We start from the raw sequence: 24,745 nt of genomic DNA on the forward strand, positions 1-24,745 counted from the left end.
TTGTTCTGTTCTTTTGTTTTCCCCCCGCTCGCCCGCAGGACATGAAGCTGTACAATCAATTGTGCAACAAGCACGGCGAAAATGTGGAGGAAAAATCTCTGACCATCTGTTCGGGCACGGACTACATCAACATCAACTATCAGCATGTCGTCTGTCCGGACGCAGCAACGGCCAAGGTAAGCAGCGGCGGCTAGAGCAAACGGAGCAACGAAAAAAAAAACAACTCATCACGTTCCCCCCGAAGTCTTCGCAAACATGCGGCACAGCGAGACGAACACAACGGCTCCTGGGTGTGTGTTATCGTACGGTTTGGCAATCAGGCCAACATAACACACCTGCACACACGACAGGAAGAAATGCACGCTCCGGTGTGCGCGTGTGTGTGATTGCTTGCATCCTCGTCCGGTCCTTGGACACCCGTTTGAGTGTGCGGATGTTGCCGACGCTACCTGTTGCTTGTTGGCACGCTAGCCAGACTGGACTCGGTACAAAATTCCGTAATTATTGGTTCGCCTTTCCCCGGGTGTCAAACGATGAATATGAGGTGTACAATTCCTTCATCCTTCACACCGTGTGGAATCATGCGGTCGATTGCGCGTAGTAAGCACATACACTCTGAAGCTATCGAGTATCGGGGCGTTGGGTGTGTCAAGCCCGATGATCGAATGTACATCAATTAAACGCAATTTACGTCGCAACGTCGCCCACACGGGGAGCGCACATTCGATAGGATCGTCAAGTTTTCCTACGCTCATTAGGGAGTGGTTCGTTTTACACGCTGCACCGAGAGCAAACAAATTACTTTGCGTCAGTGATCCGGCGGTCCCGTTCCGGCGGGTCCGTTTAGCAGGCTAAAGAGTTTTAATCCTTGTCGTACAGCATCATGCTGTGTGCGGCTGGGTGTGAAGTGTGTTTGATAGAAATGGCGTAGAAGAAGCTCCCCGGGTCCAGCGCGAGGCAAACAGGATGTATCCCTTATGATAACATTGCTACGTGCCTTTGCCCAGCAGCATCCTCTCGTCATTGTCAACGTGGTGGTCGCCGTTCGCCATCGTGTACGTGTGCGACGCAAGGCTGTTATTAATATCCAGTGGCAGATAATTTGCCCAGTCAACCGGTGATCAAACATCCCGGCCCGTGGAAATTCCAACATCCCCTTTTATTCTCTTTATCCTTCCGCGTGTGGCATCATCTACCGTGTAATCGACCCCACATGAACTCTGCGTTTTGAAATCATAGCGTAAACAACGAGTCCTTCCGCATCGCTTTGCCGCATGTCGAGGAGGAAGGGGAGCCGTACATCTGGCATTTGTGGCTTTCGAATGTCGTCAATAATCAACTGTCAGGCTGGAAATTATCTCACCGAGCTTCTGTGGACGGATTGAACGTGTTGTCCCTGTGCGGTGTGTAGCCTCTTGTACACACATTGGGCATTGTGAGGGTTCGATATGCGCTCGTTGGCTCCGTTGTGTTCTGTCAGAACCGATAAGCTATTGAGCATCTGGTGTAATTCGCATCATGGAAATACATTGTGCGAGGTCATTGACCCCTGAGCACCGCGAATCATTTTGTGAACATCTTTCCCTAGCCAGTCGTCAACACAGCTCATCTTTGGATAGAAGTTTCAAAATTTGACAGCTTTTGCATTAAACGACGCTTTGGATTCTAGCTGATATATTGTACGCACGTAATCGAACGGTTAATGCCGAATTGCCGAACAGCATAGGAAGTAGAAATGGATGTTCCCGAATTGCGATACGACTCATGCCCTATCAACTTCAAGAGCAGAAGTTTAAATTAGATGTTCGATCCTCTCTTGTCGGAAGATTAAATTTCATTCATAGCCATTGATTACATGTACTTCCACTGTTTCATGTTCCCCATTACCTGCCAGATCTGGGTGGATGGTTTGCGCAAAATCACTCACAACGGTAAAGCCAACAATTTCTGCCCAATGACAGCACTCAAAAAGCAGTAAGTTCTCCTCGACGCTACTACTACTACTACTACTACTACGCTTTACTACTTTCTTGCTTCCACTTCTTTCACACAAACTGTCAACTGCATGGCATGAATTTGGGTTTGTTTCTAATGTTATTGCTGCATGCTTTTACGGTGTTCGTTGTGCATGAGTTTGGCTAAACTCAGATTTCATATATATGTTTGTTAAATAATACGCGCTTTTTTTTTCAAACTAACCTTCGTTAAATATAAATTTCTGATATTTTTTATATAATCTTCGTTTACTATTTATAACACTGCTTCTTCGGTAAAGCAAGGGAATTCATGTGAAATATAGAGGTGTCTTTAAGTTGATGTCTTAGTTCTGTGCTCCATGGCACAAGTCAAACTTGTTGCCATTTGCCATGTTGCGCATTTAATTTACAGAGACACAAAGATTTGTTGTTGTAAGCAAATAATTGTTAGCTTATTACACTTTTAGCAATCTTTTGCCATTTTTAATGGCAGTGTGCCGCATAATATGGTGTGCCGCTAAAAGTGGTCCGCAATACTGAAAAGGTTGGGGAACACTGTCTTAGTTGCATTAAGTCGATCAGTTTAAAATGGCATTAGCAATAAATTTGTTTCATGATGGTTGCTTGAATTTTGTTCTGCGATTCGCGTTCTAGGAACACCTGTACAAGGGCGACTCTTTCAGGTTCCTCTATAACAGTATTGAAAACAATAGTGAACAGCGGCAAAAAAAGCTCTTGGGTTTTGGAATAAATCATGCACCGGTTGGATGTATGTTATTTTCTGCTTTTAAAATATCGCCTCTACTAACTCCACTCTGACCAGACTAAACACAACCCGGTCGTGAGAAATCTGCCATCATTTCCCATCCGTCCGTATATGTCCGTCGAAGGGTTCCCATTGCGGGTGGTTGGCGTCACTGACAAAACAATAGAATAGCGCCGACCAACTGTCACTCGGTGACGACAAACTGTCCGTCAGTCGGGAACGATCTAGAGATACTAGGGGGAAGAAGTTCATCATTTAGCCTACCATTACGATGGAACAACAACAACGAAAAAAGGGGCAGGAAATGGTGCTGTAAATTAAATTGTGTTTCAACTCCAACTACTTCCACTATGGCGCACTGCAGCTCGAACCAGGAAGGGGACGATCAGAACGGGAAGCACTGTTTACTTTGGATCGATTGTATCGTATCGTATAAAGGTGGCCTGTAATGGGTGATAGCTATTTTGCATCGTATTATCTCACCTCACACTGCGGCGAATGTTATCTGTACGCATATACAGGCAGTCCCCGAGATACGCGGTTCCTCTCATACGGGGATTCGGAGATACACGGGTTATTTGGAAATTTGACAGTTGAGCTAGTTTATAGCACAAAATCTAAGCAAAAGAATAAAAATTGGTCGAAAATACCTTTTTTTTGTCACATAAAACATTTCTTTCTAACTTATTTTAATGTATTCTTTCTTAAAATCACGTGAGTCGGTGAAAAAATTAAGTCCAGAGAAGGAAGTCGACTCTGTGACTGTAAAGTATACACGAAATTGCACCAGGATTCGCCTTACGCGGAAATTCGAGATACGCGGAATGTTCCCGGATTATAGCGGTCCGCTATAATAGCGTATCTCAGGGACTGCCTGTATATGTTTCTTTTTTTAAATAATGTTTATAATGTTTGTCTGTCCGTTGCGAGATCGCCGTGGCGATATTGTACAGGCAATGATAATATTGCCAACAACCTGCCCACCTACCGGGCATGGGTGCAAAGTTAATCGGGTGATACAGCTGACCTGACTAGTTGTGTAATTTGAAGCTCAAAAGTTACGTTTCTACGAGCGTATGAAAAAACACCGTTTCTTTGTTCTTCCCTGATATGCAATCCTTGAGTAAATCTATTAACGTTGAAGTTTCATTCAATCAACACGCCTCCCCAACAGCGGGCCTCTTTTATTCTTCTTTGCTTTGGACCGTTGGAACCTGCTATGCGCGAGGTGTTTGTTGTAGCAAGAAGCCAACTCCAGCGTCACTGGATAGAATCTAATTATCTCTATGACATCATTTCCTGCACGATGGCGCTACCAATGATCGGGGTTCGGCATAAGGAAGGCGAAAGTTCCGCATTCAATTGGAATGTTCACATGCGTTTTAGTCAACTACTTCAGGTGTAAACGATGCAGCAACAGTCAGTCAGTAGCGATTACGGAAGACCATGGGTCCTGGACCTGATTTGCTCAGCATCCCTAGGGACCTTGACCTATAAAGGTCTTAGTATCCAGAGTGAAACACGTTCGAAACAAACTTTTGTTGGTAAATGAAATTGAGATGATTTTTTCAAAGTTTTCTGCTAAATTTTACCTTCACTTTACCTCATCGTCTCGCACAGATCTCTGGGTGGAACTTAATTATCGTTTATTTTTTTTTTAATGCAATCTTGGAAGGTGTTTTAGTTACTATAATTATATACTTTTTTATTTCATCAACTGTAAATGTTTCTGCCTTCCCATTTGTCCGCCGTATTATGATCGATGAACTTTCGTGACAGCTGTGGCAACAAGGTCTTCGCGATATTACACACAACATTAAAATGAACAACGTGTGCCCTAGGACTAACCTGATGAAGCAGTAAGTGTGGGACGCTTCAATCTGCACAAACGAAGCCCCTGAAAAAGCACTCGTCTCCCATTCTCCGGTAATCGCTAAATTGGTTGGGTAGATCTTGGTATTTTGCTCGAACGCGTATAGATTCGCCATTGTAGTATTATAGCATCGTTTTCGAATGTATTATTCAGTGTGGTGTTGCGTGTTGCAAAATGATCCGCCTAAATGTAGGCGCGCAGTACCTTTTCCTCTTGTTGTGACCTAATTCATACCATGCCTAGTGTGTATTTAGCAACTTTCTTGCAGGTTTACTGTAAAATCTACCCTAAAATCAACTTCACCACACTCACCAATTAGCTGTCATACCGATACTTTTTTCTCTGTTTTTTAGCCACTGTTGTGGCGCACGCACTTGCCTTACTGTTCGTAAAAGAAAACGGATTCAGCACATTCGTCCTTCGTGTGCCGCTGTAAACGCACAACAGCTGATGATAAATAATATAAGAATCATAAAAGACAGCGGAAGGAACGCGATCCGCCCCTATACCCCCCGATACCGGTCGGTGGTTAGTGAAGGCAAACCCGAAGAAAGCGTAGATCCGCAACAATCATGCAAATGAGGCAAATTGAGTTTGCAGCAGACGGGATACCGTACCGGACATGCTTCAATCATCATTACCAATCATCACCGTCATCATGCCAGCGCACACACTATTCCGCTTGACCGGTGAATCGGATTGACCACGCTTAACAGGGGGGGGATTTGGTCTGCTAACCACCAACACTATGTGTCGATGTTGCTATATTGCCTCGATTAAACTCCGCACGCGGTTATCCGAGTGTCGATGATGATGATGGTGATGAACGATGATGCTGACCGCAACCGCGCCCTATTCGCTTTCAGTAGCAGCAGCCTAATTGAATTGGCACCTTTCTCTTCAATGTGCGCCGCAAACCCGGAACGATCATAACCCGCTCTCGCGCCGCTGCAAAGGTGTAGATGGCAATTGAATTAAATTATCCACTTCAGTGTTGCTCTATCTTTGTGTCTGTGTTTGTGTGTGAGGTTGTATATGAAGTCATTAAAAATATGTCCATCGACAACGGTTGTGCACAAGTGCAACTGGCACCAGGCGCCTCCATTAACACCCGTCAGCGCACGTGTTGCGTGAACCGAAGCGGCGAACGGAACGAACGGTTTAAAGTTTCGCAAATCTGTCTAAACACTGTCTAACTGTACTCAATGTACGGATAATAATGCATAACAGGCATCAACATACGGATAAGAGGAGACCATATGGTGTGTGCGTGTGTGCACCCTGTTGTTTACGAGCGCCACCCTTCCCGGCACCACTGGGTGTCATCTTAGATGCCAGTTCGATGCTGTTGCGATTGCTTGCACTTAAAATATTTGCATATGGATAATACTGGAGTGTTTTGTCGCGCTCGCGCCACCACTGCCACGTGTATGCCGGCCGGAGGCTATGTTATTATTGCGGGCTTAAATTGATCGGATACGATCGAAGCGACTCAGCGATGTGATCGGTTCAGTTCACAATGTCGCAGCAAGTGATGTGATTTTGTCTCAAACGTTTGCCTATTTTAGCACACAACAATTATTTGTAATTCAGTAGAAATTTTGTTGTAGTATTTATATTAAATTAGTTTTTTTTTCTTCTGAAAGTTTCCCTTCGAACAATTTTCACAACCTCAGAGCCTCAATTATGGTGAAGCGATGATGTTTGACGTGATTTCATTACTTTATAAAAAAAATATGTTAAGCATATATGTGAAGACAGCGATATTTGTATTACTTAAATTAATTTCGTTTCAAATTTTCCACACGCTAGAGATGCATAAATAATTACGCGAGGCACTCTGTTAAATGCTTGAAATAATCCTAACATCCAGCATACTAATTATCCGTTCGATTGTTCATTAAAGTGCAGTGTTTCTTAATGTTGGTAATATGAGTTCTAATCGAGTTGGGTGGTGTAAGCATGTGGCTGTACAGTGATGTTGTAGATATTAGTGTCATTTACCCTTAATACATAATTTATATCATTTATACGCTTGCTGCTTGTTGCGCTTATCCTGAAGCTTCTTTTACTATGCGTATTTTATTCTCATCACAATACTAATTAACCTTCTAATTTTAAACATGATAAGCAAATAGTAACTGTTTTGTTTTGTTTTTTTGTTGTAACTCATACCTTTCCGTTACTCTATGCAAAACAGTTGGATGCGGTTGGGATTTCTAGTCGATCCGCGTGGAAAAGTTCCCGTGAAGGTGGTCGCCCGAACGTTTGCCTCCGGTAAGGAACACATGTGCTTTTCTCTTCCTTCCAAGTTGCTGCTGCTCTAGTGGAAAAATATTAATTTCATTTGATTGATTCTCAACGCACAGGCAAAACGGAAAAATTGGTCTACCAGATTCTGTCCGATCTGGGGTTACCGAGCGGCAAGAACGATGCGATCGAGAAAGACGACTTTACGTTCGAGAAGTTCTACGAGCTGTACCACAAGATCTGTCCCCGTAACGATATCGAGGAGCTGTTCCGGTCCATGTAAGTAGCCGCTAGTGTACGTGCGCACCGAGCAGCGTGTTTATATGATGCTTTTCGATTTTTCGTTCCGCACAGCACGCAGGGCAAAGCGAACTCCATCAATATGGATCAATTTATCAACTTTCTGAACGAAAAGCAGCGCGATCCGCGATTGAACGAGATCCTCTACCCGCTGTACGATGAGAAGCGAGCGCTCGAAATTATCACCACGTATGAGCAGAACGATGAAGCGCGGGAAGCAAGTAAGTGCGGTTTGCGGTCCCGTTTGGAGCGCACGATGTTAACGATGGTATCTTTTTGTCGCCTTCCCTGCAGAAACCCTCACCAAGGACGGGCTGATTCGGTACCTTATGTCGGACGAGAACGCGCCCGTCTTTCTGGATCGTCTCGACATCTACATGGACATGGATCAACCGCTGTCGCATTACTACATCAACTCGTCCCACAACACGTACCTGTCCGGCCGCCAGTTCGGAGGCAAAAGCTCGGTCGAGATGTACCGGCAGACGCTGCTGGCTGGGTGTCGGTGTGTCGAGCTGGACTGCTGGGATGGAAAGGGCGAGGACGAGGAACCGATCATCACGCACGGTATGGCGATGTGTACCGACATTCTGTTTAAGGATGTGATCTATGCGCTGCGTGACACGGCCTTCGTCACCTCCGACTATCCGGTGATACTATCGTTCGAAAATCACTGCTGCAAATCGCAGCAGTACAAGCTGGCGAAGTACTGTGACGAGATTCTGGGCGATCTGCTGCTGAAGGAACCGATTCAAGATTTTCCGCTCGATCCGGGCGCAGCACTGCCTCCACCGTCCCTGCTGAAGCGAAAGATCCTCATCAAGAACAAGCGGCTAAAGCCCGAGGTGGAAAAGAAGGAGCTGGAGCTGTTCCTGCAAGGCGAGTTCGTGATCGAGGACGAGGACAAGGAGGATGCGAGCGCGGTACCGGTGGACGTGACAAAAATTACCGAGCTGGCGGCCCCGGCAGCAGCGGCCGTAGCACCGGTGGCAGCAGCGGCCGCGTCTCAGGACGGTGGCGAGGAAGCGCCAATCCAATACACCGGTTCAACGACGAACGTCCATCCGTGGCTTTCGTCGATGGTGAACTATGCGCAGCCGGTCAAATTCCAAACGTTCGATTACGCGGAAAAGAAGAACGTGCACCACAACATGTCGTCGTTCGCGGAGACGACCGGTATGAATCTGCTGAAGTCGCAGGCGATCGAGTTCGTCAACTACAACAAGCGGCAGATGTCGCGCATCTATCCGAAGGGAACCCGGGCTGATTCGTCCAACTATATGCCGCAGGTGTTCTGGAATGCCGGCTGCCAGATGGTGTCACTCAACTTCCAAACGTCCGATTTGCCGATGCAGCTGAATCAGGGCAAGTTTGAGTATAATGGCAACTGCGGTTATCTGCTGAAGCCGGACTTCATGCGGCGTGCGGACCGTAGCTTCGACCCGTTCGCGGACGCACCGGTCGACGGTGTGATTGCGGCATCCTGCGCGGTACAGGTTATTGCCGGTCAGTTCCTTTCGGACAAGAAGGTGGGCACGTACGTCGAGGTGGACATGTACGGTTTGCCGTCCGACACAGTGCGCAAGGAGTTCCGCACGCGCATGGTCCCGGCCAACGGGTTGAACCCGGTGTACAACGAGGAACCGTTTCTGTTCCGCAAGGTAGTGCTGCCCGATCTGGCCGTGTTGCGTTTCGGTGTGTACGATGAGAATGGTAAACTGCTCGGACAACGGATCCTGCCGCTGGACGGTTTGCAGGGTGGCTACCGGCACATCTCGCTCCGCACGGAAGCCAACTTCCCGATGTCGCTACCGATGCTGTTCTGTAACATTGAGCTAAAAATCTACGTGCCGGATGGCTTCGAAGACTTTATGGATGCGCTGTCGGATCCGCGTGCCTTCATGGGTGCCGCCAAGGAGCGCTCGGACAACATGAAGGCGATGGGTATCGAGGAGACCGGCAAGAAGGACAAGGAAGAGCAGGCCAGGAAGGAGGAACAGCGCGTCACGGAACCACCGCTCGTGTTCGACCCGATCACGGTGGACTCGTTGCGGCAGGAGAAGGGCTTCCAGAAGACGGCCAAAAAGCAACAGAAGGAACTGGACGCGGTAAAGAAGAAGCACGCCAAGGAGCGGGCCGGCGTGCAGAAGCAACAGAATGCGGCGATCGAGCGGTTGATCAAGGGCAAAAGCAAGGACGAGATTAAAGCCGACCCGGCGGTACGCAAACTGATACAGGAGCAGAACACGCAGTGGACGGAAATGGCCGAGCGGCATAAGAAGGAGGAGTGGGAGCTGCTGAAGCAGCAGCTCGCTGACCAGCAGGATATTCTGCGCAAGCTGATGGAAACAACGCAGGCCGCCCAGATGAAGCAGCTCGAGGCGAAACACGAGCGGGAGATTAAGGAGCTGAACAGTCGCCAGGCGAAGATCTCGGTCGAAACGTCGAAGGAGGTCGCCAACGACAAAACGCTCAAGACCAAGGGCGAGAAGGATCGGCGGCTGCGCGAGAAGAAGCAGAACAACATTAAGCGCTTCATGGACGAGAAAAAGGTAGGTACCCATAGTGGCGATGTTTTTGCTGTGTAACATTGCGTTTTCTATTTCCCTTTCGCTCTTTCTTCCTCCTCCAGACTGCCACCATCAAGCAGAATCGGGAGAAGGAAAAGCTGAAAGTAACCCACGACAAGCAGCTGGAGGAGTTGGCGAACGATGTGCAAAAGGTATCGTTGTTGCCGGGCGGCGTCAGTCTAGTGGGTGGTGTGCGGGAGATCGTTACGATCGAAACAGTCGTGTAGTTGTCTAGTGGCGTCCGTACAATATCTCATACCACCTTTCCTCCGTTCCGTACCCGTCTGTATGAGTAATCTCCGAAAGTTGCATTGCATTGCCTGTACCCTTCTTCCCTGTTCCTACCTTTCCTCTCACTCGATGTCATACGCATATCAGTTTGTTCGTAGTAGTGGGTCGCCCTATAATGTGCGATCTAGTGAAAAGTAGCCAATGGCAATCAGTAATTGTACACAGTATCGTTGTGATAAAGCAATAATCCCTTCGAAGCAGCCCGCAGCACCACCAGTAACAGCAACAACAGCAGCAGTAGTAATAGTAGCAGTAGTACTTAGTTCATGCATGTGTTGAGTTGAGCGCCATCGTCTAGTCCCCCCCTCTCCTGCTAAGGCTACCCGCTGCTAGCTTCATGAAATTTCGGCTCCAGTAGGTCCCGTTTTTTTTACTTTGTTTTCATTATCTTTTTTTTCATTTCCTTTCGTATTACCTTCTACTTCATTTTGTGTTCTTTTGGTTTGTTTGTTTGTTTGTTTTTCGTTTGTGTTTTTATTTCACTTTATAAATCGTCATAGTTTGTCAGCACCTTTTATTTATTTTTTTTATTTTTTTTTGTTTTTCCGCTTCTGTTTTGCTAAAAAATTATGCTATACAAAGTTTTAATAATTTCCATTTCATTTCTCCCTTTCTTTTCGGTTTAAATTTTACTTTCTTGTTTTTTATATCGCCCGATGTGTCGGTTGTCCTGTCAAACGTGTTCTGATACGCATAATTAGCTGTCGGCTAGCGGCTGTAGGCTTATTAGTAGCGGCAGTAGCACTAGCATTAATTTCGAACAAAAATCCACGAGCAGCGCATCGATACCGACAGCAAGCGGGCCAACGGAGACGGTAGTATCGCCTCCCGTTCCATTTCGTAGCTTCTCCACCATTCCGCCACCGTCCGCGCAGCATCTGATCCGATTGAACACGATCGAGGAGGCAAGAAAGCGCGAGGAAGCCAAACAATCGAATTGTCCCTGCGTTTGTTCGTGAAGGGAACGGATGGAGAAAGTGAAGTAGTGGTCACTTTTCATCATCTTTTCGAAAACGATTCGCCAATAGCTGTTCCTTTAGGTGTCCCGTACTATGTCGGCTGTGGAATTCGATTACGAAGACGATGCTTTCCGTAGTGCCAAATGCATAAGTATTATTTAGTAAATGTAAGCTATTTTATTTGTTTATAATTGTGTTTACTATCTGTTACTAACTTTGTTTTAATTGTTATATTTGATTTTTTTTTTCATTCATTTGCTGAAGCAAGTCTAAACTAAGTAATGTTTGACTTTTTGTGTTTTTATTTCGTTGGAGCTATTCTTGCTTTAATTTCTTTAATTTTGTAATAAAGCAATCAATTTGCAATATTTTCATGTATGAATGATGCTTTAAAATTCTAGAAAATAGAGAAAAAATAATGGATTGGTTTAGTAATTTTATTTCATCCATTATTATTTGCAAAATAACTTCCCTTATACATGCGCTTTCTTATAGTTTTCCTACCGTATACAATAATCATAATAACAACTCTTTATAGTAGTTAACTTCCTACAGTTAATAATTGTTTTAATAATTCTACTACATTTTTCGCCAATTTGAAGCTCTATTGATCTACTAACACAAACCCCGTAATAATTTTTTAAATTTACATGTACTAATGTTTTGCCCTTTTCCCTGTCTTTCACTTGCAAACAGCTCATCGAAATGTACAAAGTGGACGAGGAGGAATATAAGCTGGCATCGAAATACGAATTTTTCGCCTAAACGTTGCGCACCACCTTCACCGTATGCTCCTCGGTCCGGGTCAACCGGAGATTAAATGAAACGAAAAACAAAATGGTCAACTCCACAAGACAGCCAGCGCCCCATCCGTGCAATGCATTATGGCGGTTACGCCAAACACTATGCCAAGGAGAGAAAGCCCGAGCAGCAAACCCAATGAAAGGAAATGCCATCCGTATCCTTACCCACAATGTGCGTGTGTGTGTGTGAACAGTAGAATGCATGCTAATGGCAACGAGTAAACTACAAAAAAAACCATACACACACACACACACACACACGGATAGAACTTATACACACATATTAGTATATCTAGAGAGAGAAACACAGAGACATACACCACGTACTTTATGAATGAGCGGGAACAAATTGTTGAAGCGAACCAGGCGCCTCCATTTCACTTCGGCACCGGACGAAGAGTTCCTTTCGAGTCTTTTTTTCTGTATTATCTCCAAGGTCACTCTGCAATGTGTTCTAACTGTATCTCTTTGTTTTTTTTGTGTTAATTTTTATTTTATCATTATTAAGACCCATGCACATGATGGCTTTTTAAACCTTACGATCGACACACATTTTGCGTTAAACTTCTCTCTACATTTAGAGTTTTTTTTATTTAAATTAAGTTAGCTTAGTTAGCTCTATCCTTTCAACCATGTCAATTGATAAAATATTCTCTAGTTGTTTCTTTCTCGCCTTTCGTTTACGTTTGTATTGTGCACCCCATTCACTTTAATACACAAATGCACCGTTATCTTTCCTCTTCGTTGTGTAGAGTAGGGTTGAGCGAGAGTAATTAGAACAAGTATAATAAGCAACACAACACAAGTCGCTGGCTAGCAATGTGTTACTACTACACCGTTTATATCAAATCTTCAAGGAGGTGTGTTAATAATCAATGCGATTATAATGGTCCAATACTGCTGCAATCTGAAATGGTGTGTTTGTGTGTGAATGTAGAAACAAACATTAAGCCTAATAAGAAAATACATAATATAGCATGGACAGTGAAACTGAAACCAAAACCCCACTCCTAGTAAAGCAAAATCTGTAAGTTTGGTGGAAAATCCACGCACCTTCCCTTTCACGAACCTTGCTGTGTGCACACGTGCGTGTATGAGTGCGTATGTGTGTGTGTGTATGTGTGCGTGAGTGCGTGTGAGGTGATTACCGGCAAAAATTATATGAATTACAGTTTTAAAGAAACACAGTACTATGAAATTAAGCAAAGCAAAACAGAAGAACAAAACCAAACGTAACCAAACTGATATAACCCCATTTTTTAGATATATAAGATAAGTACGGTTTTTTTTTGCGGATAAGAAGACGAATAAGAAAAAAAACCCCGCAGAAGGAGGGGGTGAAATTTGTTAAAAGTCGAAACATTCGCTAGAAGCTATCGGAATGATGGAAGATAGAAATAACAGTTAGAACCAAAAAAAAAACACCCACACACACACACATACGTTTAGCAGAAGATAGAACAAAATCAAAAGCAAATCGAAAGATAAAGAAAGGTAAAGTAAATGTAATTTTAAGCAGCAAACAACCAAAAACTTGGCAGTAATAGAAGCAGATTGGGAGAAGAAGGAGAAAAAAAATGATAATGCAAAAGGATACGAATTGGAAAAGAACAGAATGGAACAAAACCAAAAGGGATAAATGTACGTCACAAAGGATGTTGGTGGATTTTATATATGCTTTCCCGTTACATACTTTCAATATCTGTCCAGGTACAGATGCCAATAGCACAGGTACACTTTCTTGTTAGAAGTTGTATTTTTCTTTCATGAAATTAAAAACAAAAAAAAAACACACACACACATAGGATAGTAATTTAAATTTTAGTCAAATTGCTTATCGATTTGGGCAGGCCTAAGATCATAAAAGGAGGTTTGCAAGCTAAGAGGAATGTTGACGGTGTGCGTGTTGTGAGTGTGGGTTTGTGTGAGGGGGAACTAGCTTGTATTACTGCATTACTGTTTATTATTCTAGAACTGGAAACACATTAAGAGACAGACAGATATAAGATAGAACAAACAAGCAAGGAACAATACTTGTACCTTCGTATCTTAACTTCGTAAGCTTAACTAACGATTGAGAGTCATATTAGTGCCTATTTCGAGTGCAGCTACGAACTGCGATAATTCCCCAATTCCTTTGATCCTTTGGATCAGGCAAGGGGAGAATCGATCGGTGGTGTGGCAGCTCGATTCCACGTCCTGCCGTGTCACTGCACGCCACGGTGTTGAGACGGGTTTTTTTTGTCCACAAAGGTACACTCACTACCATAGGAAAGTCGTAGCCCATGTCACCACAAACTACCACAGAAACACGCACGCACGCTCGCATACTCATGCACGCTCGCTCGCTTGTTATTGTACACACTTATTGCTTTCCGTTTACCGAGCGGCCTTCCCCGCTGGTCGGTACGCTGCCGACCGCGTTTTCTGTTCGGTTAGGAACAAGACGGAGGGCCCGCCCGGTCGGCGTTGGTCCGGATCTGGTCGGGATGGTTCGCAAATACACTCTAGTCGTTTACGTTTTAAGAGTATGTTATTATGTATTGTAAGACAGCAAAACAACAAACGCAAAAGTATGTAGCAAACGCATGAAGGAAGAGAGCGGTAAGAAAAGCAAAACAAGGAACAAGAACGGCAAGAAAGGAAAATGGAGATTAAAGCTAGTTACACAATATATCATTCCGAGTAAGAGAAATGGGTTGGGGTTGTTCGGTGCGGGAAAGTGGTAAACCAATGAAAAGAGCGCATAAAGCGAATAAGCTATGTTTTGTAGTGCGGAAAGAATCTATCTAGAAACCAAACGTAAACCCCCATAACGGGGTGTGGTAAGAGAAACAGAAGCAGGAAAACTGTTATGAACCGGTGAGTCTTTAAGTTGTTTTTTTATTTCTTTTCAATGTTGTAGCACAGAAAGGAAGAAATAAACAATAATAACTGAAACACGAACGTTACCTCACACCGTTCATCCATTTGCCCTATCCCACTCCGTGCATCCCTCGCTCCCAAACGACACCCCGCGTCACGTCCCACGTGTGTGTGTGTGAACCACCTTCTGCGCCTTCTCTTCTGCGGACGTTCGTTTCCTGTTGTCAATGAACTAATTGTAATTACACGATGCAAACAGAAACAGAAAACAGTAATATCATTAATAAAAAGAAATCTATTACGATAGCAAACTGCAGTTGGGGGTGTGTTAATCATTTGCTTACCAGCTGGTTTGGCGATCGGAAGCTGTTTAACGGGTGCACGCAGCTTTAAACGAGAAACATACCGGTTCATCTCATCCCATTCGTTGAAATCTCTTTATCAGTTTGAGGCAAACAGATTCGAAAAAGGAAGAATTTGCTGATTCTACTGAACTTCTTCCATTTTTTTTTCATCTAGAGACATTTACCATTAATGACGATCTTCGAACGGATTGTGGGAAGGAAATAGAAACGCAGCCGTACTGATTGAAGAGCGAACTAATACTGAATTTATTCTGTTATTTCTTCTCACGATCGTAAATGATGTTACTACGATGTACGAGCTGATGTAACGACTACTAAATTGATCCGCCACAGGATATTAAGAACTAAGCAAACCTCTGCTAGTGGGTCATCCTTTGTGTTTTAGAGCAATAGCTGGCCTAGCAGACGATTTCATCTCAGCATGCATATGAAGCAGATCGTGCAACTAGATCGTACGTGATCCAATGTATACACCTTTTACCCTATGCATACACCTTTTACTACTATGCCCTATGTATACACCTTTTACTACTACACACATATTTTGGAGCCTCCAAAACGGCGAGACCCTAGGCGACTACCTACTTCGTCTACCGTTTGATCCGCCGTTGATCCCTTTTCTCAGCTCAACCACGAATCCGAAGATCAAACTATTTATTCTCTTAAATAAACTTTTATGAAACACACAAAAGCACTGTCCTCAAAATACTTCAGATAAACACGTATGTACGTAAAAGCGTTTAGAAGAAAGCGTCGCCACCAGCAGATGCTGATCGCGCCTCATAATTGCATGCGGTTATGTACTGAGTATATAGTTTGCATTAATATACCGACGAGCTGAGCTGTGCCGGTGCCCGAAGGACGTGGACACCGCTCAGCATACGACGATACGGATAAAGAGCAGTACAATAGATGTTAATATCACATATCACATATATCAGCAGATTGACTCGCGGTACTGTTTGCCTCCCACATTCCAACACAGTGGAGGCCTTGCCCTTGGAGGCCCAGGGCGGAATTATAGCTGGGGCCTCTAATTTTAAAAACGATGAAGGAGGGGGGGGGGGGGGGGGTATTGATGCCCTTGAAATGATCTGCAACCACATTTGTGCACTTTTCCTATGATAGTCCCGGTGCAAGAGTCGGTTCCTGTCGCGCGTCGATCGATCGATGGACCATCACTGCGGGCGGATCCTTCATCTCGCACAAACTTTCCGCCGGCTGATACGAAATTCCATACAAACCATACATACTTTGTTGTAAAGGCAAGAGTGTAATAAAAAAACGAACAAACAAACAACTGAAAATGCTAACAGCAATGCAAATTAATTATTGTCTTTCGACTCTAAAATTCGCGATTTTCGTTTCGCAACAAGCACCATCCGAAAGTATTTTTATTGATAAAACAATATGTAAGTATAATGGGGGGTGTATTATTGAATAAACGTGGTTATTTTTGAACATTCTGTTCCATGAATTCCATCCACACCATGTCGATCGTTCCACGCACATTATTTTCGTGTCTTGCGCATGCGTTTAAATCTCCACCAGTCGATGAAAAAAAAAAGCGTAAAAACTTGCCGTCGGCCGGTACGAAATTCCATACAAAACGGGCTGTTTTCAGATTTTCGACACCAAGAGAGCATCCAAAACAAGAGGTAACATCTATGTCCCTGCAGCGTGCATATAGCTGACGACCATGTCGATCGTTCCACGCACATTATTTTCGTGTCTTGCGCATGCGTTTAAATCTCCACCAGTCGATGAAAAAAAAAAGCGTAAAAACTTGCCGTCGGCCGGTACGAAATTCCATACAAAACGGGCTGTTTTCAGATTTTCGACACCAAGAGAGCATCCAAAACAAGAGGTAACATCTATGTCCCTGCAGCGTGCATATAGCTGAACCGCTCACGCGTGTTAACATTGCCCGTGATAGAAGAGTTTCTCTCACGTTGGCTATTATTACAGGGTTCGTGGGGACTATATTGACATGTTCAGCGTGATGTTGTTTGGCTCGTTTTGGTATCTCATATAATTGTCTCAAAAATCTCATATAATATAATACAATATGGCAAGTTATCGTTGCCAGCAACAACATTCGACGGTCATTCGATAGCTCTACCGAATTTGTCAACGCATATAGCTTTTCCCGAACAAAGCAACACCGAGCTGGACTCGTCAATACATACGACGCGAACCCTGCATCGCACACCATCGCTCTCTTCAAGGTAAAGAATCGCCTCTCTCATTCGCATACCTCTCTTATCACGCGGGAGGCTTATCACATGGTGCTCGCATTTAGCATCGGCAGCCGATCTCGCTCTCACCATTCGAGCGATACGATCGCCGTGTGTGGCTATGTGCAGCGTGTGTGATCTGTATCCACATTTTACTCAGGCGAGGGGAACTGTTTGCTCTTCGGTATGATCGTCTTGTGTGGTTTTGTGTTGCGTGTGTATGCACAACTGAGATAATCAGCTGCGTACCGTCGGCCGGTACGAAATTCCATACAAAACGGGCTGTTTTCAGATTTCCGATACCAAGAGAGCATCCAAAACAGGAGCTGACATCAATTCCCCTCCAGTATGCATATTGCTGATCCGCTCTCACGTGTTATCGTTGCGCGTGGAAAAAAAAGTTTCTCATACGTTGGCTATTATTACAGGGTTTTTGGGGACTATATTGACATGTTCATCGTGATGTTGTTTTGCTCGTTTTGGTATCTCATATAATCGTCTAAAAAAAGCCAGAAATGGTAGGCTTCAATATCCTGCGAATGTCGTACCGATAAAGAAGAAGGAGTTTGAGTACACTGCGTACTTCTCTTGCGTAGCCGTGTAACCGGGCCGATGTAGCTAGTCAAAGAGAAACAATTGTTTTATGTAACCAAGGATATATAAAATCCAAGGATATTTTCGAATTGTTTCCTTTTTAATTAGATTTTGTGCTATAAATTAACTCTGCTGCTAAATTTCCAAAAATCGCACAATTGGCACAAATTGTTTGGGGCCCCCAACACGGCGAGGCCCTAGGCGACCGCCTACTCCGCCTACCGTTTGATCCGCCGCTGTTCCAACATGGTTATTCTTCTTCTTGATGACAATCTTTGTTGGGGGACAACAGAGAGCAAAATGGTAAGAATTAATCACCGTTAGTGTTTAGTGTCCAGCTTACAAGAGCTAGAGGAGCGCACGGTCTCTCAGTCGTCATTGCATATTATTTAGAAGCGCTTTTCCTTTCGTCGAAGTCTCTCGGAGCCATCAAAAAGCGACCGGTTTTGTGATTTCTGACACCAAGAGAGCATCCATGAAAGGAGAAAACATCAATCTGATCCGCACAAGTATCCGCCATGTTTGTACATAACATATTGATATCGCATACTCACGTTATCATTCGCTTTGATGGTATTGATCAATTAAAGATCTTCTGCTATTGGCTATTAGTTACACATACTATCAAACAAGGGCCCTCTCCGGAGAGCGATCGATAGAGTAAATAGCTCAGGTACTGTGGCGAGAATCCTGCATCTCGTTTCATCCATCCAGTTCCTACAGTGCGTTTCATAATTGTACAGCAGGTAAGTTTTTTAATTATTGGGAGTAGGAAACATGGAGTGCCACTATTTCCGAAGACATTATTCATTGTTTATTGTTCGGTTATTTTCCAATATTTATATCTGTTGTCGTTATGGATTGTCCGGGGGTTTAGAAGGATTCCACATATAAATATATTCCATAAATATTCTACATTGTTATTTCCATAAAAATGAACTTGGATGGAGTCATGTGCGTGCTACAACATTTGGACGAACGGAAAGAGAGGAAAGGTCAGTCGACGGATCAAGCGCTATGATCACTAGAGGGAAGGGTGCAGCTAAATGAAATGATACCACGTGGGAAGGAAATTTGTGCTATCTCTTAGTTGATCATGCACCCTTGGTGTCAGAAACCAAAATTTCCATCGTTTCTAAGCGTTTTCCCGGACGGATCGGCGCAAAATACGAAAGAGATGCAGGATCCGTTTTGCCTTTTCCCCCACACTGTAATGCGTTTGATAGGAATGTGAAAGGAATGTTCTTTTATAAACCTTACATTCACATTCCGGTCACCAAAGAAATTGAATTTATGGGTATATATGGGTATTGCCTTGTTATCACTGACATCTAACTATGAAAGTAAATAAACTTTAACATGATTTGTTGCTGCATGCAAATTGCTGAGCACATTTGGATTGGGTAACATTGCCAATCGGTTTGCTGCGCGTACGACGTGTTTACCGGATGCTGTGCGCAGTGTCACTACGCGAACTGTTCAATCCTTGCCAGGATGAACCGAAATAATACGCCCCATTGGCCACAAGGTAGGATGCATGTTGTCTTCTTTGACGATCACCAGTTGGTTTTCTTTTAGGGATACTGATCGACCATTGCAATACTTGGCTCGCGCTTGCAATTGCTGTAAGCTATCGGCTTTATCAATACCGCTGTTGCAGATGACAAAACACTTTAATGCGTTTGAATGGTATCACAAGTAACAAAACTGGCCGATTCCGGGGCATTTTGTCCCAACTTCAAATTTCGCCAGGGGCCTCTTATGGTACCCTTCGTGGCCCCCTCTTCCATAGGAGACTGGGCTTATGTATACAACTATTACACACATTTCTTGGGGCCCCCTACACCCCTTGGCAACCGCCTACTCCGCTTACCGTTCGATCCGCTGCTGATTCACAATAATAATGCAAAGACAGATTCGTATGACTGTTTGGTTTTGTAAGCTAGATCGATTTATTTATGTACAGTCTACTATTGCGTGATGGGGTCCGAAAAGGACAACTTTAGTTCAAACTTCGCAGCCGTTTGCGCTCTCGGTACAGAGACATTCTTTGGACTGTGGAAGTAAAAAAACACAAACAAAACGATACCACATAACTGATAAGGAAACCCGAACGTTCAGCCGTACTTACTGTACGGATCAAAGCGTTGCAATTCCAGCTTGTCCGCCAGCCGCTCTCGGATCATTGAAAACTGATGTCCACTGACCGCACTTTCCATCAGCACGAGAATGTTCCTAAAACGGGAAAATAAGGAATCGGAGGAGCATGACATTGCTTAGCCCTTGTCTGGAGTTCCAACACGGAAAGCCAGCTGTCGATGTTTGCCTTACTTGCTTTTTGCTTTCTTCAGCAAAATGTTGGTCAGGAACATGTTGGCGGCGGGCTGGTTTTATTGAATTACGCACAAAATGGGTGGCAAATTGCCGGTTTTTCTCCCAGGCAAGGCAAAAGAACTGACCGGAAAGTCCACCAATGTTTACTAAATGCATTCAGGAACAAATTGCAGCTGTCAAACGCGTACGGCGTACAGTGGGATAAACCCATGAACATCCCGGTTTTTGTTTGGGCTTTTTGCTCAAATTTAATTAGAGAAAAAAATTACAAAAAAAATAGAAATTTAACTTTGTTGCAATAGATTCTTTTGCAAAAAAAAACAGTGAATTAAAATAAGAGCGCTGAAAAAAAGTGTGTTTTACCATTTGCCTGTCAAACGCAACTGTCACAACATTCAACGCACAATCAACGCGCGTGTTGGGAGCACAACAAACACGGCAGCACCGCTGGACCGTGCTGCGAGAAAAAGAAGCGCGTGTTTTCTTTACCTCCAACACAACGCGCACTTTCCACGATGGAAACCCTAGTTGATCCAGCATTTCCCAAACCGGCGGACGAACTAGGTAAAGGTGACGTAAAAACGGACATCACCGGTACACCGCCACCAGGTGTCGCCAAAAAGGCACCCCAGAAAAGGAAGAAATCGACCGCCTCCCCACAGTTCCCCCCGCCGGGTAGCGATGGAACACCGGGCGCTAAAAAGAAAACAGACCCCGAGGTACACGCATGTGACCGTGAGTAAACTTATTTTCATATGGTCTAATGCCAACCTACGCTTTTTGCAGCACGGTGCCGTTAATGCGAATGGAGAACCACTGCCGGCCTCATCCCCGAGTGACTCTTTACCAAGCGCTAAAAAGCAGAAGAAAAAACAACCCGACCAGGGAAAGGAATCCGTAAGCAAGAAACAGAAAATGTCCGGCAAACAGGCGCGCTTCCATATCAAGCTGTATGGGACTTCGAAGCAACCGGTAGCCAGCACGACGGTTGGCATTGCGAAGAAAAAGAAAGCTAAACTGCAGCAGCAAACGGTGGGCAGTGGTGCTGGGGTCGAATCGGAACAGCACAAACAGCAGAACGGAACAACGGTGGAATCGAAAAAAAAATCATCGAAGAAAAACCGTCCGACGAAGGTGAACGGTTCGGTCGGTTTGCCACCGACCAGCGTCGTGACGCCGCTGAAACGCGTTTCACAGATAAAGCAGGAACCAAAGACACCGAGCAGAACGAGCACCGGTACGGCCCTGCACGAGCTGGACAGTGTAACGATCGGGCGGCAAACATTCGCATGGATGATCGGTCCTGGCACCACGGTGGAAGAGTTTATGCGCACGCACTGGGAACGGAAGCCGCTGCTAGTGCAGCGTCACGATCGTACGTTCTACGACGGTCTCTTGTCCCGCGCCATGATCGACGAGATGCTGCGCACGAACAACATCGAGTACACGAAGAACATTGACATTACGTCGTACCGGGATGGGCAGCGCGAAACGCACAATCCGGACGGGCGTGTGCTGCCGCCGGACCTGTGGCACTTTTACGGCACCGGATGTAGCGTCCGTATGCTGAATCCGCAGACCTACCTGCGCTCGGTGTACGAGCTAAACGTGAAGCTCCAGGAATACTTCCACTGCATGACGGGGGCCAATTTCTATTTGACACCGCCCGGCAGTCAGGGCTTTGCGCCCCACTACGACGACATCGAAGCGTTCGTGCTGCAGATCGAGGGCCGGAAGCGATGGCGACTGTACGGACCGCGCCAACCGCAGGAAGTGCTGGCCCGCGTATCCTCCGACAATCTGAACCAAGACGAGCTGAGCGGGCCACCGATCCTGGACGTGGTGCTGGAGGCGGGCGATCTGTTGTACTTTCCGCGCGGCTGTATCCATCAGGCGGCCACCGTACCGGGTGCCCACTCGCTGCACATTACCGTGAGCATGTACCAGCGCAACTGTTGGGCGGATCTGTTCGAGCAGATGCTGCCGATTGCGCTGGCGACCGCGGCAGACGAGGAACCGTTGCTGCGCGAAGGTTTACCGCTCGATCTGCATCAACACTTTGGTATCGTGCATTCGGATGGTGTGAGTGCCGAACGGAGACGGCTGATCGTGCGCATTCGAACCATGTTCGACAAACTGTTCTCGGATGCAGCTATCGATGCGGCTGTCGATCAGCTGGCAAAACGGTTCCAGCATGACGCGCTGCCACCGTTGGTCGATTTCGGCGAGTGGGATGACACGGTGTACGGCGCAGGGAACTATGAGTTCCGACCGGACGGAACGGTACAGTGTGCGAGACCGATCGAAGATCGTTCCTCGGTGCGGTTACTCCGACGCAATATATTGCGGTTGGTCAGCGAGGAGGAGAAGCTACGCATCTACTACCACACGGACAATTCCCGCGAGTACCACCAGTACGAGGCAAACTTCCTGGAGCTAGACCACGAGACGGCGCTCGGGGTGGAGCTGCTCATAAAGATGTACCCGCGGTATGTGCTGGTCAGCAGCCTGCCGGTGGAGGATCGGCTCGAATTCATTCGGAGCCTTTGGGAGAAGGGATTGATCGTTTGCCGGCGACCTGACGAGGGTGCGAATCTGAGCACGGCCGCGTCCACACCGTAAGCATCATCCATACAAGCGAACAATACTTCTAATAAGGGATAGGATTTCATACAGTCATAAGAAATCCGATTTTCAATTCCTTTACTTTTTTTGGATAACTTTTGTTCCGTACCTTTCTAGAGGGTGCACAGAAATAAAATGTAATATTTGAATAAAGTAAACCCCTCACATTTGAGTTGATTTCTTTGCTAAGCAAACTGTCAGTGTGTTTGTTTATGTGGTGCGCAAACGTATGCAGTATGCAGTCCCGTGTGGTGCAGTTCGTCCGATCGCTGCTTGTACAGATGGGCGCTTTGGAATCATGATTCCACCACGATCGGATTCGTAAAACTCTGATTCCGAGTGATCCGGTATTATTCAAAATCATGGACAGCCGCTACTGTACGACTACAGCGTTAAAGCATCATCATGCACAAAGTTTATGTACCAGGATGTGGCACAAGTTTGGCAAATTACTAGAGAACTTTAATGGTCGGGATATTCCGCTATTCTGTAACGATCGGGTTTTGATTACGAAACCAAGAAGCACGCTGTTCATACCATTTGACTATACGTGACCCATACTGGCGTAATAAAAAGAAGTATAAGTATAAATAAGTATAACTGCACACCTGCAGCGTGGTGTTGCTCAATATTGCATACGAAGTAGCGCGCCATCTACCGGGAAGCGCGTGAGTTGGGCTTGCTCGGCTGGTACTAGGTGTCACCTCTTGAAAAACATGCTGTCCTGGTATCGGAAATCAGAAAACAGCTGGTTTGTATGGTATTTCGTACCAGCCGACGGAAAGTTTGAGTTCAACGCTGGTTATCTACTGCAAACGACCTATTTAAAGAACGATCTTTAGTGTTGCCAAATCGGCTGCTTAAGCAAATCTGGCTACTTGGAAATGCTCGTATAAGCTCTTTTCGAAACAATACAAACGTACAAGCGTAAAATTTTGAAACCATTTTTTGTGTCATTTAAATTTGAAAGGTTTTGATCGATCCCGACCAACCGAGTATGCGTTCGTCGGGTCCGGCATAGCAACCATTTACACTGTGCTACATCATAGCAACCATTTGTTACCTCATTCCAAACTCCTCATTAGTCGCATCGGATCTAAAGCATATGTCGATACATATTTTGTTTGAAGTGGTAGGTAAAAATATACGGGAACATCTTCTTAAAGACAGTCGAGATCCTGTCATACGGGTTTCCTTCGTAGAGGATGCAGTGTAGAGACAGACAGTGAAATATGTGGCACAGGGCGTTTCAACCACTAGAGTACATTTGTCCATTTCCCAAATGGCCGAACGACGGAACGACGCGTATCAATCCGTATCTGCCGAGTCGAAGCCATGCAGGTAGGTTTTGTAAGTACAAGAAAGCATAAGCGACTCAGAGCAAGTTCTGGTCGGAATCAGGTCGTAGTAGGTTCTAAGCACTTGTTCTAAACACGATTCGTGCCCTTTCCGACACTTTTTGGTGAACTCCCGGAGAGGTCCATCGCCGGGTAGAGGTTGGGTGACACCCTATCCTAATAAACTTGTACGAAGCTTCAGAGGTCTTATGACTGAAAGAATTTATATGTTATGCACATTTTTATGGAGAGTTTTCACAGCTTTCTACAGGATTTATAGGAGATTTTTCAATTAGTCTCTATGGTTTTCAAATGTTCCAAGAATTACCTGAATTAAAAAAAAATGCGGCTTTAATTGAAGTTATTTTATTTTTTTTTTCAAATTAAAGCTTTTAAGCACTTTTCCTTGTGTTGGCTAATAATTTATCTCCCAATATATATATCAAATTATTCCACCCACACCTTCCCCCCCCCCCCACCTCCCTTCTCCCAACCCTTCCCCCAACCACTCGTTAAAAGTTCTGGAGTTGATCCGGAGTTGGGCTGACCCGTTGCACCCAAGGGTCGGAATCGATACCGACAGGTTCGCACCTGATCCCG

At 45.1% G+C, this 24,745-nt stretch overlaps 3 protein-coding genes across 4 annotated transcripts in view; 2 read left to right on the forward strand and 1 right to left on the reverse strand.

The window, feature by feature from the left end:
* The window catches only part of LOC128309931 (1-phosphatidylinositol 4,5-bisphosphate phosphodiesterase), a 42,487-nt gene extending 28,471 nt beyond the window's left edge, over positions 1-14,016 (forward strand). Inside the window, exons 4-12 of one of the 2 annotated variants that reach the window (XR_008288867.1) lie at positions 39-176; positions 1,895-1,974; positions 6,816-6,892; positions 6,985-7,144; positions 7,220-7,386; positions 7,460-9,717; positions 9,798-9,887; positions 10,728-11,152; positions 11,682-14,016. Coding sequence is in view for 1 of the 2 variants with exons in the window: in XM_053046443.1 (XP_052902403.1) it covers positions 39-176; positions 1,895-1,974; positions 6,816-6,892; positions 6,985-7,144; positions 7,220-7,386; positions 7,460-9,717; positions 9,798-9,887; positions 11,682-11,750 (3,039 nt within the window). In the remaining variant the exon portion in view is untranslated. The remainder of the gene's footprint in view (positions 1-38; positions 177-1,894; positions 1,975-6,815; positions 6,893-6,984; positions 7,145-7,219; positions 7,387-7,459; positions 9,718-9,797; positions 9,888-10,727; positions 11,153-11,681) is intronic. The other variant, XM_053046443.1, reaches the window with a different exon arrangement.
* A 5,835-nt stretch (positions 14,017-19,851) lies between these two features.
* LOC128298362 (39S ribosomal protein L33, mitochondrial) lies at positions 19,852-20,356 on the reverse strand. Its single transcript, XM_053034112.1, has 3 exons — positions 20,181-20,356; positions 19,981-20,084; positions 19,852-19,904 (listed from the first exon to the last, which is right to left on the reverse strand). The coding sequence occupies exons 1-3, from the start codon at positions 20,219-20,221 to the stop codon at positions 19,852-19,854; spliced, it is 198 nt and encodes a 65-aa protein (XP_052890072.1). The 5' UTR covers positions 20,222-20,356.
* Positions 20,357-20,599: 243 nt separating this feature from the next.
* On the forward strand, positions 20,600-22,966 carry LOC128310757 (bifunctional lysine-specific demethylase and histidyl-hydroxylase NO66). The gene is made up of 2 exons (XM_053047474.1): positions 20,600-20,902; positions 20,970-22,966. The coding sequence occupies exons 1-2, from the start codon at positions 20,699-20,701 to the stop codon at positions 22,803-22,805; spliced, it is 2,040 nt and encodes a 679-aa protein (XP_052903434.1). The 5' UTR covers positions 20,600-20,698; the 3' UTR covers positions 22,806-22,966.
* The last annotated feature ends 1,779 nt before the right edge of the window (positions 22,967-24,745 follow it).

The sequence above is a fragment of the Anopheles moucheti genome, chromosome 2 (assembly GCF_943734755.1).
Source record: "Anopheles moucheti chromosome 2, idAnoMoucSN_F20_07, whole genome shotgun sequence".
In the NCBI taxonomy this organism is placed as follows: domain Eukaryota; kingdom Metazoa; phylum Arthropoda; class Insecta; order Diptera; family Culicidae; genus Anopheles; species Anopheles moucheti.

Coding starts and splice junctions, on each gene's coding strand:
- LOC128298362 (XM_053034112.1), bottom strand. CDS start 20,221: ATGTTCCTGACCAACATTTTGCTGAAGAAAGCAAAAAGCAA. Junction 20,085..20,180: donor CTGAAGAAAGCAAAAAGCAA/GTAAGGCAAACA, acceptor TTCCCGTTTTAG/GAACATTCTCGTGCTGATGG. Junction 19,905..19,980: donor GCAACGCTTTGATCCGTACA/GTAAGTACGGCT, acceptor TTACTTCCACAG/TCCAAAGAATGTCTCTGTAC.
- LOC128310757 (XM_053047474.1), top strand. CDS start 20,699: ATGGAAACCCTAGTTGATCCAGCATTTCCCAAACCGGCGGACGAACTA. Junction 20,903..20,969: donor AAAAGAAAACAGACCCCGAG/GTACACGCATGT, acceptor CGCTTTTTGCAG/CACGGTGCCGTTAATGCGAA.